This window comes from Aethalodelphis obliquidens, unplaced genomic scaffold, assembly GCF_003676395.1.
Source record: "Aethalodelphis obliquidens isolate GAN/ISIS:26980383/991018 unplaced genomic scaffold, ASM367639v1 scaffold90, whole genome shotgun sequence".
Taxonomy (NCBI): domain Eukaryota; kingdom Metazoa; phylum Chordata; class Mammalia; order Artiodactyla; family Delphinidae; genus Aethalodelphis; species Aethalodelphis obliquidens.
In genome coordinates, this window is record NW_020838034.1 from 3,631,513 (window position 1) to 3,645,886 (window position 14,374).

General features: G+C 41.5%; 1 protein-coding gene across 1 annotated transcript; it reads right to left on the reverse strand.

The window, feature by feature from the left end:
• Positions 1-562: 562 nt before the first annotated feature.
• Positions 563-13,750, reverse strand: LOC113613961 (Fc receptor-like protein 1). Its single transcript, XM_027095150.1, is given in 9 exon segments — positions 563-645; positions 872-954; positions 2,156-2,183; positions 3,254-3,370; positions 3,717-3,881; positions 3,884-3,994; positions 4,138-4,253; positions 4,255-4,414; positions 13,678-13,750. Coding segments are annotated over 9 exon segments (936 nt in total).
• Between the last annotated feature and the right edge of the window lie 624 nt (positions 13,751-14,374).

The window sequence follows — 14,374 nt, forward strand, 5'->3', positions numbered from 1 at the left end:
TTCTTCTGTGGAGACAAACATATGTGAGATTCCATTTAAAGTCCTTCATTAAATTAGTGTTAAAGGCTTCTTTCTGTCCTGTCTATTTCCCATGGACTTACTTCCATTAATATTTTCTGTCTCACTTTTCTGCCTATCACAAATATGACTCCTTACTATACAGAGGAAAACTAGTACCTAGGGGGAGTGAGGGTCCGCCAGCCCCTCCTGGCATTTGTATCTCTCAGCATTTCTGTGCCTACCAGGTACGGGATGGGACAACAGCCACAACTAGGCAGCTGTATTGGGGTGCTACAGGGAGTACATAGCTGGTACTGTCTCCAATGCTGCCATCTGACTGGGGAGTGAGATATACAGCAGGCCAAGTTAGCATTAGCACTGGCATCTACTCAAGACAGCATCCAGACCAAAGGCCAATCTTCATAAAAGGCACAGCAATGCTCATAGTCAGCTCCGAGAGCAGAAGCAGCAGTGCCAAAGAACAGAGCCATGTTGCCATACACAGTCACTGATTATCCTCCCGGTTCCAGGAAAGACAAAAGTCAGAGACAAATTCACTCCCTCATGTCTCACCTGCTGCCGGTTGCTGTTCCTGCTGCACACAGTACACCAAAGAATAAACCTCATCCCCACTTACAACATTCACTGAAAGAGAAAAAAGGAGGCATCGTGACATGACACAGTCCCTTCTTCCTGCCATTTAACTCACTCCATACTTACCACCTATCACAGCCATGAAGATAGATGAGTCATTTATTTGTAGAGGTGGCTGGGACACAGCAGGGTCAGATTTGGTTAATAGACATCACGTTATTGCTTCTTCCCCAGCTTGGTCTGCCTACTTTGGCCCAGGTCATTTGGGAAGCCTCACCATTTTCATAGTTATGGTGTAGTTGCTCTGGGGCTTGTGAGTTGAGGTAGGTGGATTCTTGGGGTACAGGGCTGGGAAGGCTCCTGCAAACACAGAAACACATGCTATCTATCTGGGATAGCATCCTAGATGTCCCAGACACAACTATTTAGGATTATGAGTAAAACACTGAAGGAGAGAAGCATGTTACAAAGTGTCCTGAATAGAATGCTAATTTATGGGGAAATCAGAAATCAGCACAGCTGTCTGATACAAGCCCTATACTTGCGCTGAGCAGGGCATTGCAGAGTATCACTGGAGTATATATTCCACAAGTGTACGGTTCTTATTTGACAGCTTACTGTGGAATTGCCCACACCCAGAATAGTGCCATTCACATCATAAGTGCTCGGTAAATATTGAATGAAAAATTATTGATTCACTCCAGATGGAAACCGGTTGCTAAGCAGAACAAGCAGCTTGAGGAAGGGAAAGAAGAAAATGCTCTTGCATGTGCATCACTGAAAAAGTGCTATTCTGATTTGGAAAAAAATATGGTTTTATTTGGCAAAAATAATAACAGTATAAAATGTATCAACTAAACACTGATATCCCCCGATGGAAGTATTTTAAAAATCTTTTCCTTTTCTAACCAACAAGGACCTATCGCATAGCACAGGGAACAATACTCAGTATTTTGTAATAACCTATAAGGGAAAAGAATCTGAAAAAGAATATATAACTAAATCATTGTGCTGTACACCTGAAACTAACATGACATTGTAAATCAACTATACTTCAATAAAATAAAATCAAAAATAAATTAAAAAAAAAATTTTCCTCTTCTAAGGAACTTGATCAACAATTTTTCAGTATGTTTATTACTTATTCTCTGGCCTGCATTATGGAAATGTGTGTATATCTTAACTACTCTAGGATACTTAAAACTCTTAAGATCTCTCCATATTTTCATGCTTTCTAGCACTCAACAAAATGACTTACAGACTCTCAGATACTGGTTGATTGAATAAACGCATGAAACTGGTCAATATAACAGAAGTGTCTTATTCTGTAGATTTAGTGAGGGAGACAAATTAGGAAAAATGATGAAAGGATTTAAATTAATTAGTTAATATATAAAAGAAGAGGAATAGCAAATGAAGTTACCAGTGGAAGAACACTGGAGTAGCAGTTTTGCATATGACAAAATATGGAAAAAAGCTCATGAGAGAGAACAATTCAAAAAATTGTTTGAAATAGATTTTTCTACATTAACTGTGCACACAGAGATAGCAGAGGTCTCACCTGAGTGGATCCCTGGCTGAACGACTTCCTGCAAGTCAAACAAATGAACATACATGTCAATGAGGGAACTCTCTTTCTCAGTGCTTTCATACAGCCCCTGTGCAGGGAATGTGCCTTGTTCCAGGATGCCCATTGCAAGATGTCATTGTGTGCTCAGAGGACATTCTGGCAATTATTTGGGCAGATCCTTCATATTGCAGATGAAGAGATTTAGGTCCAGAATAGTTAAGCGAGCTTCCCAAAGACAGTTAATACCAGAATTGGACTTGAGCCCAAGGCTCTGTACCCACACACCTATAACATTTTTGGGTTTTGGTTTTAGAACCATACGACCTAATCCTATCATGACAAAAGGCACTTCCATAGACACAGTATAGTTGGGGTGACGTCTCCAAAGATGCCCAAAAAGCTTGGAATTTAAGTAAGAATCTCACATTGTCCTCTCTTGCCCCATCTCCAACTTGCTCAATGGAGAACAGGAAACCAAGATTAAACATACAAATAAATAGGTAATAATCAATTGTAATAACGTGTGAAGTTATTGGTACTCTGAGGAAGCATAATAGAAGAGAATTGTAAGCTGTGTGGTCAGGTGAAGCCTCTTGGAGAAAATGACATTTAAGCTGAAAAGTGAGAAACACTCAGCAAAAAGCATATGTCTGGATGTGTGGGTAAATATTTCAGGGAGAAGAAAAACCATGTGACAATATTCTAAGGCAAATAAGAATTAGTGCAATGACTTTACCTGGGAGATTGTCAGTATAGCTGGAACTGCTAACTGTATTTCTCTTCTAAGTGGCTGATTAGTTATTTTAAGTAGTTACATTTTTGTATAAAAATTAAACCACAGAAGTACAAGGTATCAGTTTAACCTCAATTGATAATATGTGGGGATGAAGGGCTTTACTAAAAACTTTCACTACTTTAATAGGTGCCATTCCATGTGCTGGGGCAGTGGGGATGGCTATGAGCAGATCTATAGGCAAGGTGGCTAATGGGATATATTCATCCTTATTAGTATATATGTCACAAATCTTGCCTTATCTCAGTGAAAACAAAGGTCACAGTAACAAAATACCAATCTCTATAAATACAAACCTATTTATCTCTTGAGCCAGCAGCAAAATAATAGGGCCATAGTGGTGGGACCAGAGATGCCAAGCAGCACCTCCATGACTCCTGAAGTAAGAACTTCTTTTCTGTCCTCCGTAGGCACTGAAGGGAGAGACCTATACATGAGCTGCCAAGGAGAAGGGCTTGGGTTTGGAGAGCAGATATCTTGAGTGTGGGTTGAGGAAAGGTCTGCTCTTCCTGGGGGAGTTGGGGAGGTAGGACTTACTTATGCACCTAGGGACTTGCAGCTTATCACATTGTTGAGAGAAGAGAGGCACCAGTTTTGGTGTCCCCCATGCCCCCTCGGATATATCTCCCAGGACAGGACTACCCATAGAAGCCTCATCTTGGGTAGCACATCACCAGAAACTTTGTGGGGTCAGCAAAACTCTCCCAGAATGCTGAGAAAGAGACATTGACCGAAGTAGTTCCACAGCATGAGCTATACCTATGATATTGAGTGGTACCACCTCACTGCGCTGGGCCACCAGGCCATTGTTGGCCTCACAGTAGTAGTTTCCATAATGTTCTGCAGTCAGAGAGAGGTTGAAAGTCACTCCTCCTCCAGAGGGAGCTGAGCTGCTCCCCAGGGCGACATCCTCATGATAAAACTGTACAGGATCGGGGGAGAGCCTCTCCAGACCTCGCAGTGAAGCTCCACCACATCCCCCAATACAGCCTGGGCCCCAGGAGCCCTGAGGGTGAGGACAGGGTGAGACACTGGAACTGAGAGAGACAGTAGACTGTCAGAGGGGGTCTCTGATGATGACAGACTCACAATCCCTTCCCACAGAGGCTCAGCGCCAGTTAACTTCCTCAGGGTGCCCCAGGGGAACATGCTGGCTGAGCAGAAAGGCAGTGGAACTTACTTCTGACAGTAATACTCACCAGCTCACTGAGCCTGGGGCCATAGCCATTGTCCTCCGCACAGTAATATTGCTCAGAGTCACTCTCCCTCACCACAGAGATCCCAAACGTCACCGTCAGTCTTCATTTCCAGGTTTAAACCCAGGGCCCCTTTGTACCAGAAGAAGGTGATATCTCCTGTGCCCCCAGTGACCAAGCAGACAAGAACCAGCTTTTCTCCCTCCATCATGTATCCACCTGGAGGTTGTATCTCCAAGCTCACATTACTGATGGGGAGTCCTACATGAACACAAGATGACACAGGAAGGCCCTGAGTAGAGAGGGTTTCAGGGACAGGGTATGTGCGACAGTCCTGAGAGCAAAGGCCTCTGGTGAAGTCAACAGCTTATATTGTTTAAAGGTGGGGCAGGGAGCTAGTGGGCAAAGGGGGTCCTGCTGATTTGGAATTGGCATTGGTTGGGTTGATGGTGGTAGGGTAAGAAAGACACCATAATATTCCCATGGAGGCTACAGTGTCTTCTCCCTGCCTAGGACAGTGTGATACCCAGAACGCTGATCTCTCAAACTCCCATTTTTCAAGGCACAATAGTATAATTTTTACAAGCCTAGGTTACAAATCACACTGCCTGGGTTTGAATGTTGGTTCCAACTCTTCTTGTGCATGCGTGATCAAATTACTTAACTTCTCTGAGACTCAACTTCCCATCTGGAAAATGGAGAAGATAATGACAGTTATCTCCTACAGTTGTGATGCTTCAATTAAACAACATGTGGGTCAGATTGGTTCAAGATGACAGAGTAGAAGGACATACACTCACTCCCTCTTGCAAGAGCACTGGGATCACAACTAACTGCTGAACAATCATTGACAGAAAGACACTGGAACTCTCTAAAAAAAATACCCCACATCCAAAGACAAAGGAGAAGCCACAATGAGATGGTAAGAGGGTCATAATCACAATAAAATCAAATCCCATTATGCTGGGTGGGTGACTCACAAACTGGAGAACAATTATACCACAGAAGCCCACCCACCAGAGTAAAGGTTCTGAGCTCCACATCAGGCTTCCCAACCTGGGGTTCTGGCCACAGGAGGAGGAATTCCCAGAGAATCAGACTTTCAAGACTAGTGGGATTTGATTGCAGGACTTTGACAGGACTGGGGGGAAAAGAGACTCTACTCTTGGAGGGCACACACAAAGTAGTGTGCTCATCAGGACCTGGGAGAAGGAGCAGTGACCCCATAGAAGACTGAACCAGACCTATATGCTAGTGTTGGAGGGTATCTTGCAGAGGCAGGGGGTGGTTGTAGCTCACTGTGGGGATAAGGACACTGGCAGCAGAAGGTCTGGGAAGTACTCCTTGGCATGAGCCCTCCCAGAGTCCACCATTAGCCTCACCAAATAGCCTGTAGCCTCCAGTGCTGGGTTGTCTCAGGCCAAACAACCAATGGGGAGGGAACTCAGCCCCACCCATCATCGGACAAGTGGATTAAAATTTTACTGAGCTCTGCCCACCAGAGCAATACCCAGCTCTACCAACCACCAGTCCCTCCCATCAGGGAGCTTGCACAAACCTCTTAGATAGTCTCATCCAGCAGAGGGCAGACAGCAGAAGCAAGAAGAACTACAGTCCTGCAGCCTGTGGAACAAAAACCACATTCACAGAAAGGCAGACAAAATGAAAAGGCAGAGGGCTATGTACCAGATGAAGGAACAAGGCAAAACCCCAGAAAAACAACTAAATGAAGTGGAGATAGGCAACCTTCCAGAAAAAGAATTCAGAATAATGATAGTGAAGATGATCCAGGACCTTGGAAAAAGAATGGAGGCAAAGATCAAGAAGATGCAAGAAATGTTTAACAAAGACCTAGAATAATTAAAGAACAAACAAACAGAGATGAACAATACAATAACTGAAATGAAAAACACACTAGAAGGAATCAATAGCAGAATAACTGAGGCAGAAGAACGGATAAATGACCTGGAAGGCAGAATGGTGGAATTCACTGCCATGGAACAGAATAAAGAAAAAGGAATGAAAAGAAATGAAGATAGCCTAAGAGACTTCTCAACAACATTTAAAGCACCAAAATTCACATTATAAGGGTCCCAGAAGAAGAAGAGAGAGAGAAAATATTTGAAGAGATTATAGGTGAAAACTTCCCTAACATGGGAAAGGAAATAGCCACCCATGTCCAAGAAGTGCAGAGAGTCCCAGGCAGGATAAACCCAAGGAGAAACACGCTGAGACAATAGTAATCACACTGACAAAAATTAAAGACAAAGAAAAATTATTAAAAACAACAAGGGAAAAATGACAAATAACATACAAGGGAACTCCCATAAGGTTAATTGCTGATGTCTCAGCAGAAACTCTACAAGCCAGAAGGGAGTGGCATGATATATTTAAAGTGATGAAAGGGAAGAACCTACAACCAAGATTACTCATTCAGCGAGGATCTCATTCAGATTCGATGGAGAAATCAAAAACTTTACAGACAAGAAAGACTTAAGAGAATTCAGCACCACCAAACCAGCTCTACAACAAATGCTAAAGGAACTTCTCTAAGTGGGAAACACAATAGAAGAAAAGGACCTACAAAATCAAACCCAAAACAATTAAGAAAATGGTAATAGGAATATACATGTCGATAATTACCTTAAATGTAAATGGATTAAATGCTCCAACCAAAAGACACAGGCTCGCTGAATGGATACAAAAACAAGACCCATATATATGCTGTCTACAAGATACCCACTTCAGACCTAGGCACACATACAGACTGAAAGTGAGGGGATGGATAAAGGTATTCCATGCAAATGGAAATCAAAAGAAAGCTGGAGTAGAAATACTCATATCAGATAAAATAGACTTTAAAATAATGTTACAAGAGACAAGGAAGGACACCACATAATGATCAAAGGATCAATCCAAGAAGAAGATATAACAATTATAAATATATATGCACCCAACATAGGAGCACCTCAATACATAAGGAAACTGCTAACAGCTATAAAAGAGGAAATAGACAGTCACACAATAATAGTGGGGGACTTTAATACCTCACTTATAACAGTGGACAGATCATCCAGATGAAAATTAATGAGGAAACACAAGCTTTAAATGACACAATAGACCAGATAGATTTAATTGATATTTATAGGACATTCCATCCCAAAACAGCAGATTACACTTTCTTCTCAAGTGCACATGGAACATTCTCCAGGATAGTTCACATCTTGGGTCACAAATCAAGCCTCAGTAAATTTAAGAAAATTGAAATCACGTCAAGCATCTTTTCCAACCACAATGCTATGAGATTAGAAATAAATTACAGGGAAAGAAAATGTAAAAAACACAAACACATGGAGGCTAAACAATATGTTACTAAATAACCAAGATCACTGAAGAAATCAAAGAGGAAATCAAAAAATACCTAGAGACAAATGACAACAAAAACAAGATGATCCAAAACCTAGGGGATAGAGCAAAAGCAGTTCTAAGAGTGAAGTTTATAGCAGTACAATCCTACCTCAAGAAACAAGAAAAATCTCAAATAAACAATCTAAACTTACACCTAAAGTAACTGGAGAAAGAAGAAGAAACAAAACCCAAAGTTAGTAGAAGGAAAGAAATCATAAAATTTTAAAGATCAGAGCAGAAATAAATGAAATAGAAACAAAGATCAATAAAACTAAAAGCTGTTTTTTTTGATAAACAAAACTGATAAAATATAGCCAATAAGAATTAGATTAGAAATGAAATAATTTCTAATAATCAATGATTAGAAATGAAAAAGAAGTTACAATGGACACCACAGAAATACAAAGGATCATAAGAGACTACTACAAGCAACTCTATGCCAATAAAATGGACAACCTGTGAGAAATGGACAAATTCTTAGAAGGGTATAACCTTCCAAGACTGAACCAGGAAGAAATAGAAAATATGAACATGCCAATCAAAAGTAATGAAATTGAAACTGTAATTAAAAATCTTCCAACAAATAAAAGTCCAGGACCAGATGGCTTCACAGGTGATTTTATCAAACATTTAGAGAAGAGCTAATACCCTTCTCAAACTCTTACCAAAAAATTGCAGAGCAAGGAACACTCCCAAATTCATTCTACAAGGCCACCCTGACCCTGATACCAAAACCAAAGATACTACCAAAAAAGAAAATTACAGACCAATATCACTAATGAATATAGATGCAAAAGTGCTCAACAAAATACAAGCAAACAGAATCCAACAACACATTAAAAGGATCATACACCATGATCAAGTGGGACTTTTCCCAGAGATGCAAGGATTCTTCAATATATGCAAATCACTCAGTGTGACACACCATATTAACAAATTGAAGGAGACAATCCATATGATCATATCAATGGATGAAGAAAAAGCTTTTGACAAAATTCAACACCTATATATGATAAAAGCATGAGTTAGACTTGGATAAACATCAGGTGAGGAAACCAGAAGCCTGAGTTGGTTCTGAGTATCTCTTGTCATAGGAATTCCAAACCCTGTGTTCCTAGTTGCACATGCAGCCTGTGTTGAAGTAGCAGGATAATCTCTTTTAACCCTTTGCTTATTATTTTAAGCACAAGACAGCAGTCCTCATATATATTAGATTTAAACATACTTCAGTGGAAGATTCCTTCTGGGGGAAAATTTCCTCCTCTCCTCATCTGGTACAAGTAAGACTGAATCAGGAGCAAACTAATGAAGTAAGTTTGCATAAATCAGAATCTAAGAGAGAAAACGCACCGGGGTAACAATTGTGGCTGCAGAGCAAGGCCGAAAATAGGAAGAAGGCAGCAGTCTACAGTTTGTACATGGCCCACGCATTGACTGTAATGTTGTTCTCCGTGGAGGCGTGACTTTGGCATTTTTTCCAACACTTCTGGTGGAGTACCCAGCTGGGAGTACACAGGGTCCTTGGAGCCCTTCTGCCAGAGGGCAGAGATTTTTCTATAACATCAACCTTCAGCACCCCCTGACTGCCTTGTGCAACCCTCCCTAAGCTGGGACATCCCAGAAAAAAAAAGATTGTGGTCTTGAGAAGGTCAGAGCAAGATCTGCTCCATCAGCTGAGCATGTACATGTCACGTGCAGAGACTGCTGTGAACACAAGCACCCTGGGCCCAAGGGGGCTGCTGTCATCTGTATACTGGATATCAAACAGCTATCCACAGGCCTCCTGCACTGGCTCAAGTGACAAGATACCTGCAGACCTTGAAGAAGAAAAGGAAGTGCAACTCACCAGTTGCTTCACAGAGTGGAGCTGGGAGAGAATTTAGCAGAGATCAGTACAGGGCAGCAAATCCCAAACATACCCAAAGTTTAACTCCCACGAAGGCTTTCCCAACAACGCACCGTCCTTCTTTTGTGCCCTTCCTCTCTTTTTTCTCTCTTTCCCTCTCTTTTTCTCTTTTCCCCTTCCTGTCTTCTTATTTTCTCCCCCTTCCCTACCCTGCTTCCTTCCTCCTTTCTCTCTGTTCCTTTCCCCACATTCCACATCAATCACCTGCCTACAAAATGACACAGAGTTCTGTTTTATGATTGTAATTTACAATAACTTCTCTCACCGTGGTTATGAGATGGTACCTTTGTTGTGTAACTACTTAGCCGCTCCCTTCCTCAAGCCATCATCCTCATTCCCTCTCTCAAAAGTCTGATGATCCAGCTCTAGACTTGCTGACTCATGGTAACAGCAGTCAGGCAAGGAGGGTGGACAGGCTTATGCTCAAGACATGACACCCCTTTATTTAACAACTTCAGGGCAGAGGAGGCTTAGGTCCAGAGAAGGACTTCAGATTTCTCCAAAGATTCTCTCTTATCCCAAGGATTTGACCATAATATTATGGCATAATGGTCAAGAAAAGAAAATCCTGGGGAAAACGCAGCCTTTGTAGCCAGATGACATAGACTTGAATCCTGACTCTTTCTCTTACAAGCTGTGTGACTCTGGGAAAAATGCTTTACCTCTCTGTGCTTTAGTTTTCTGTAAAATGGAGATAATAATAGACCTACCTCACATAGTTTTGTGAAGATTAAATGAATTGATATCCACAAAATGCTTAGAAGAATGCCTGAAATTTATCTAGCATTTAATAAATATTATCTCACTATTATTATCTATTTTAGTTCAGTTCAGTCTGAGATGCCTACTGTTTATATTAAATGTTTATTTGAGGGCTTCCCTGGTGGTGCAGTGGTTGAGAGTCCGCCTGCCGATGCAGGGGACACAGGTTCGTGCCCCGGTCCGGGAAGATCCCACATGCCGCGGAGCGGCTGGGCCCGTGAGCCATGGCGGCTGAGCCTGCGTGTCTGGAGCCTGTGCTCCGCAACGGGAGAGGCCACAACAGTGAGAAGCCCGCGAACAGCAAAAAAAAAAAAAAAAAAAAAGTTTATTTGAATAATCAGTTCCTCAGGAAGGAGAAGGGAATCAATGAGGGCTAGCATGAAAATCACATTTTATTTATTCATCCATACTACAAATAATTTTGAATGCCTACTATATGCCAGACATTGTACATTACACTTAGTTTGCAGGAATGAACATGAATGACAATCTTTTCTGTCAAGGAATTTACATTATAGTGGGAGAGAGCCAATCAAAAAAATATATATGTAACATGATTTTAGAGAATGGTCAATGCTCTAAGAAAAATACAGTAGAAAATAAGTTACAGAGTATCTTGGGATGATCTTGACTATTTAGATATATGTCAATTGAGTAGAAACATGAATGAAATTAGAGAACAGGCCTTCTGAATATTTGGGAAATAGCATTCCTGGCAGAGAAACAGCAAGCGCAAAGACCTTGAGAAGGAATGAGCTTGTCCAAGGAAGAATGAGAAGGCAGGTACACTGGGAACTGACTAGGTGAGGGGAACAGTGGTTGATACTGGTGTGTGAGAAGTAAGCAGGGGCCAGTCACAGAAGGCTTTGTGGGCTTGGTAATAGCTTTGGATTTTGTTCATGATGTAATGGAGAGCGATGGACAGTTCTGACTTAATTTGCATTTGTAGAATCATTCTTCCACTGTAGAAAGGACAGACTACAGACATGCAAGAGTAGCAGGGAGAACATTAGTGGGAGTTTAGTCTGGAAGAGTGAGGATGGTGGCTCAGGGTAGGCAGTATTGGTGCTGTGAAGGGGACAGATCTCAGTATATATTCAGAAGTAGAATCAATAGGAATTACTTATGGATTGGATATAAAGTGTCAAAGACAGAGAGGAATTAAATATAACTCCTAGATTTTTGGCCATAGCAACCAGAAGAATGGTGGTGACATTTACAAAAATGGAGAAGTGGTGGGGAGAAATAGGTTAAGTCCTATGGTGATGGTGATTCATGTGGAAGATCAAAGGATCTGTTAGGACATGCTGAGTTTAAAATGCACATTAGACAGTTGAATGGCAGTTGAATATATGAAAGGTGTTCAAAGGTGGGATCGAAGTTGGATAAATAAGCTTGATTTTAAGCTGTTTAAACTTAAAGTGACTGAAGTGTATAACTTAGGGAATGAGTATGGATGGAGAAGAGAAGTCTACGTACCAATCTTGAGAAACTCAAACATTTCAAGGTCAGTAAAGCAGCAGGTATTAAGTTAGAAAGAATACCAGCAGAATACAGTATTTAGAAGCCAAGTGAAAAAGTATTTCCAGGAGAGGGAATGATCAACTTATGTAAAATACCCCTGAGATACTGAATAAAATGAGAAATAAAAATTGAATCCTGGGTGGGGCAACATAGAGGTAGTTGATGATATTAACAAGAGCAGTTTCAGTGGAGTGGTGAGGACAAAGATTGATTGAAGTGGATTCAATAAAGGATAAGGAAGAACAATAAGGACCTAAAACAGTTTAGCAGTTTCCAGGGGTTAGGAATGAGGGAGGAGTTGACTCTAAAGGGATTGAGGGCATGAAGGAATTTTTGAAGTGATGGAAATCTTCTGTATTTTGATCGTGGTGGTAGTCATATGACGCTAAATCTTTGTCAAAAATCATAGACGTTGCATCAAAAAAGTGTATCTTACTGTAATGTAAATTAAAAATGAATTTTAAAAAGAAAGGATGGAAGGAGATCAAGTAAAGATAATGACTCACTGAAAACTATAAAAGGATGTGCAGAATGGTGAAGCAAACGGAGGTCACATTTCTATTATTTTAAGATAGAAGATATTATCGCATATTTGTATACTCATAGGAATAATCCAGGATGGAGAAATATTTTGATGATGGAGCAAGGGAGTCTGGGACCCAATGCACAAGTGGAGAGCCCTGTCTTCAATTTGGATGAGGGAAAATATATCCATAATAGGGAGAGAAAAGGCAGAGTACGTAAATGCAGAGGTGGACAGGTTGATAAATACAGCCGTATAAAGATGAGGAAATTTTCTTTCGATTGCTTTTATTTTTCTCACGTTATAAACTAAGAGTAAGAAGAGAAAAGTTTGAGGAGAAAGGAGTGGGTATGAGGAAGTGGTCATCAAGAATGGAAGAGCAGGGCTTCCCTGGTGGCGCAGTGGTTGGGAGTCCGCCTACTGATGCAGGGGACACGGGTTCGTGCCCCGGTCCGGGAAGATCCCACATGCCACGGAGAGGCTGGGCCCGTGAGCCATGGCCGCTGAGCCTGCGCATCCGGAGCCTGTGCTCCGCAACGGGAGAGGCCACAGCAGTGAGAGGCCCGCGTACCGCTAAAAAAAAAAAAGAATGGAAGAGCATTGACTCTGAAAGAATAGGAGGATTGCATGGCACCCGAGATTGGTGGTCCTACATTTAAAGAAAGATACGTCAGCAGGATTGTACCTTTTGCTTAGATTCACATTCAGCTGCTTAGGCACAGGTGTGAAGCATGCAGAAAAGTGTGCTAGTCAGAAAAGTGCTATGGGGAAGAGGGATGAAGGTATATCCAAGGGGAGTATTGTGATAAACTACAGAATCTAAGTACTGTGAGAAGTGAGGACATGGAGTGTAGTAATTTGACAGTGGAAACCTAAGCCTGGGGAGGGGAAGACATGTTGAATATGGAGCATTAGAGAAAGTGAGCTGGAAATACAATGTAGTCGGGTAGGGAGGTGGATGCTGAAGTCAAATATTTTGGAAGTGGGACCGTCGTTCGTAATGATAAGTTCTAGGGTTTGATGGTAGAAATGGGGAAGTCAAGGAAGGATATAGGAAAATCATGTTGATTATAAGAAGGGCAAGGAACTGAGAGGCCAATTTGTTGTTTGAATTATCTTTGTGGCTATCGAAGCCACCAAGAACAAAGTCAGAATCAAAAGTGGAAAGAAAGAGAACACTTCCTATGAGATAAAAACTAAAAGGATAGTTTTCTTCCAAAATCTGGCTTTCCAGTGTCTATGACTTTCTGCCCAACTCTAAGCCCTCAGTGGGAAGTAAAGATCTGAGCATGCCTGACCATTGCCTGGCAGAAACTTAGTCCTGAGAAGTTCCAATGCTCTTCAGGAAGCCGGGCACCAGGGAATGGAAATCCATACCCTTTTCTGAGTTGTCCTACTCACCACAGATCAACAGCAAGCGCCTCAGCAGCATGAGGACCGGGTCAGGGGACTGGAACTGGAGGTGCTCTCTCATCGAAAAAAGAATTCACCTTAGAATCAGGAGGCAGTGGCTTGTCAGAGGTTTGAGGAAGTCGGGATCAGAAGTCACACAATTGAAAGCACACATTTACAGAGATAGAAGAAGGAACAAGAGCCTTCTGATGGCCAATCTCTATTTCCTCAGCTCTGGAGGCCAAGAAAATTAAATATAATCCTGTTTATAGTTTGGTTCTATTTCCAAAATGTGAAGATAATGCATATTAGTATATCAGCTCCTTCTTCAAGAACACAGGTAGCTCAAAGGAAGTTTCCCAAAGGCAGTTTCTGACTTTGATGAACATCTCATCAGGCAGTGGTTCTGCTGAAATTCAGACGGCATGTCTGTCATCTTTGATAAAGATGTCTCCTCGACCATATCTAATCAGCACATCCTTTTGTCTCACAGCAGTCTCTATCGTCACGCTATGTACAAGAGTCAGTAAGGCGGGGACCGATGGGCTGTCACCCAGGTTATGTGTAATGTCTGACAGTTGTTACACAGGATGATTTTCAGGGTCAAGCTATCCATAAAATACTAGCTTGAATATTTAAACGTTCACAGTGTACCAATAAGTGAGCATGAAACAGCTGAAAAATAAAATCATGGGAAATTACAACC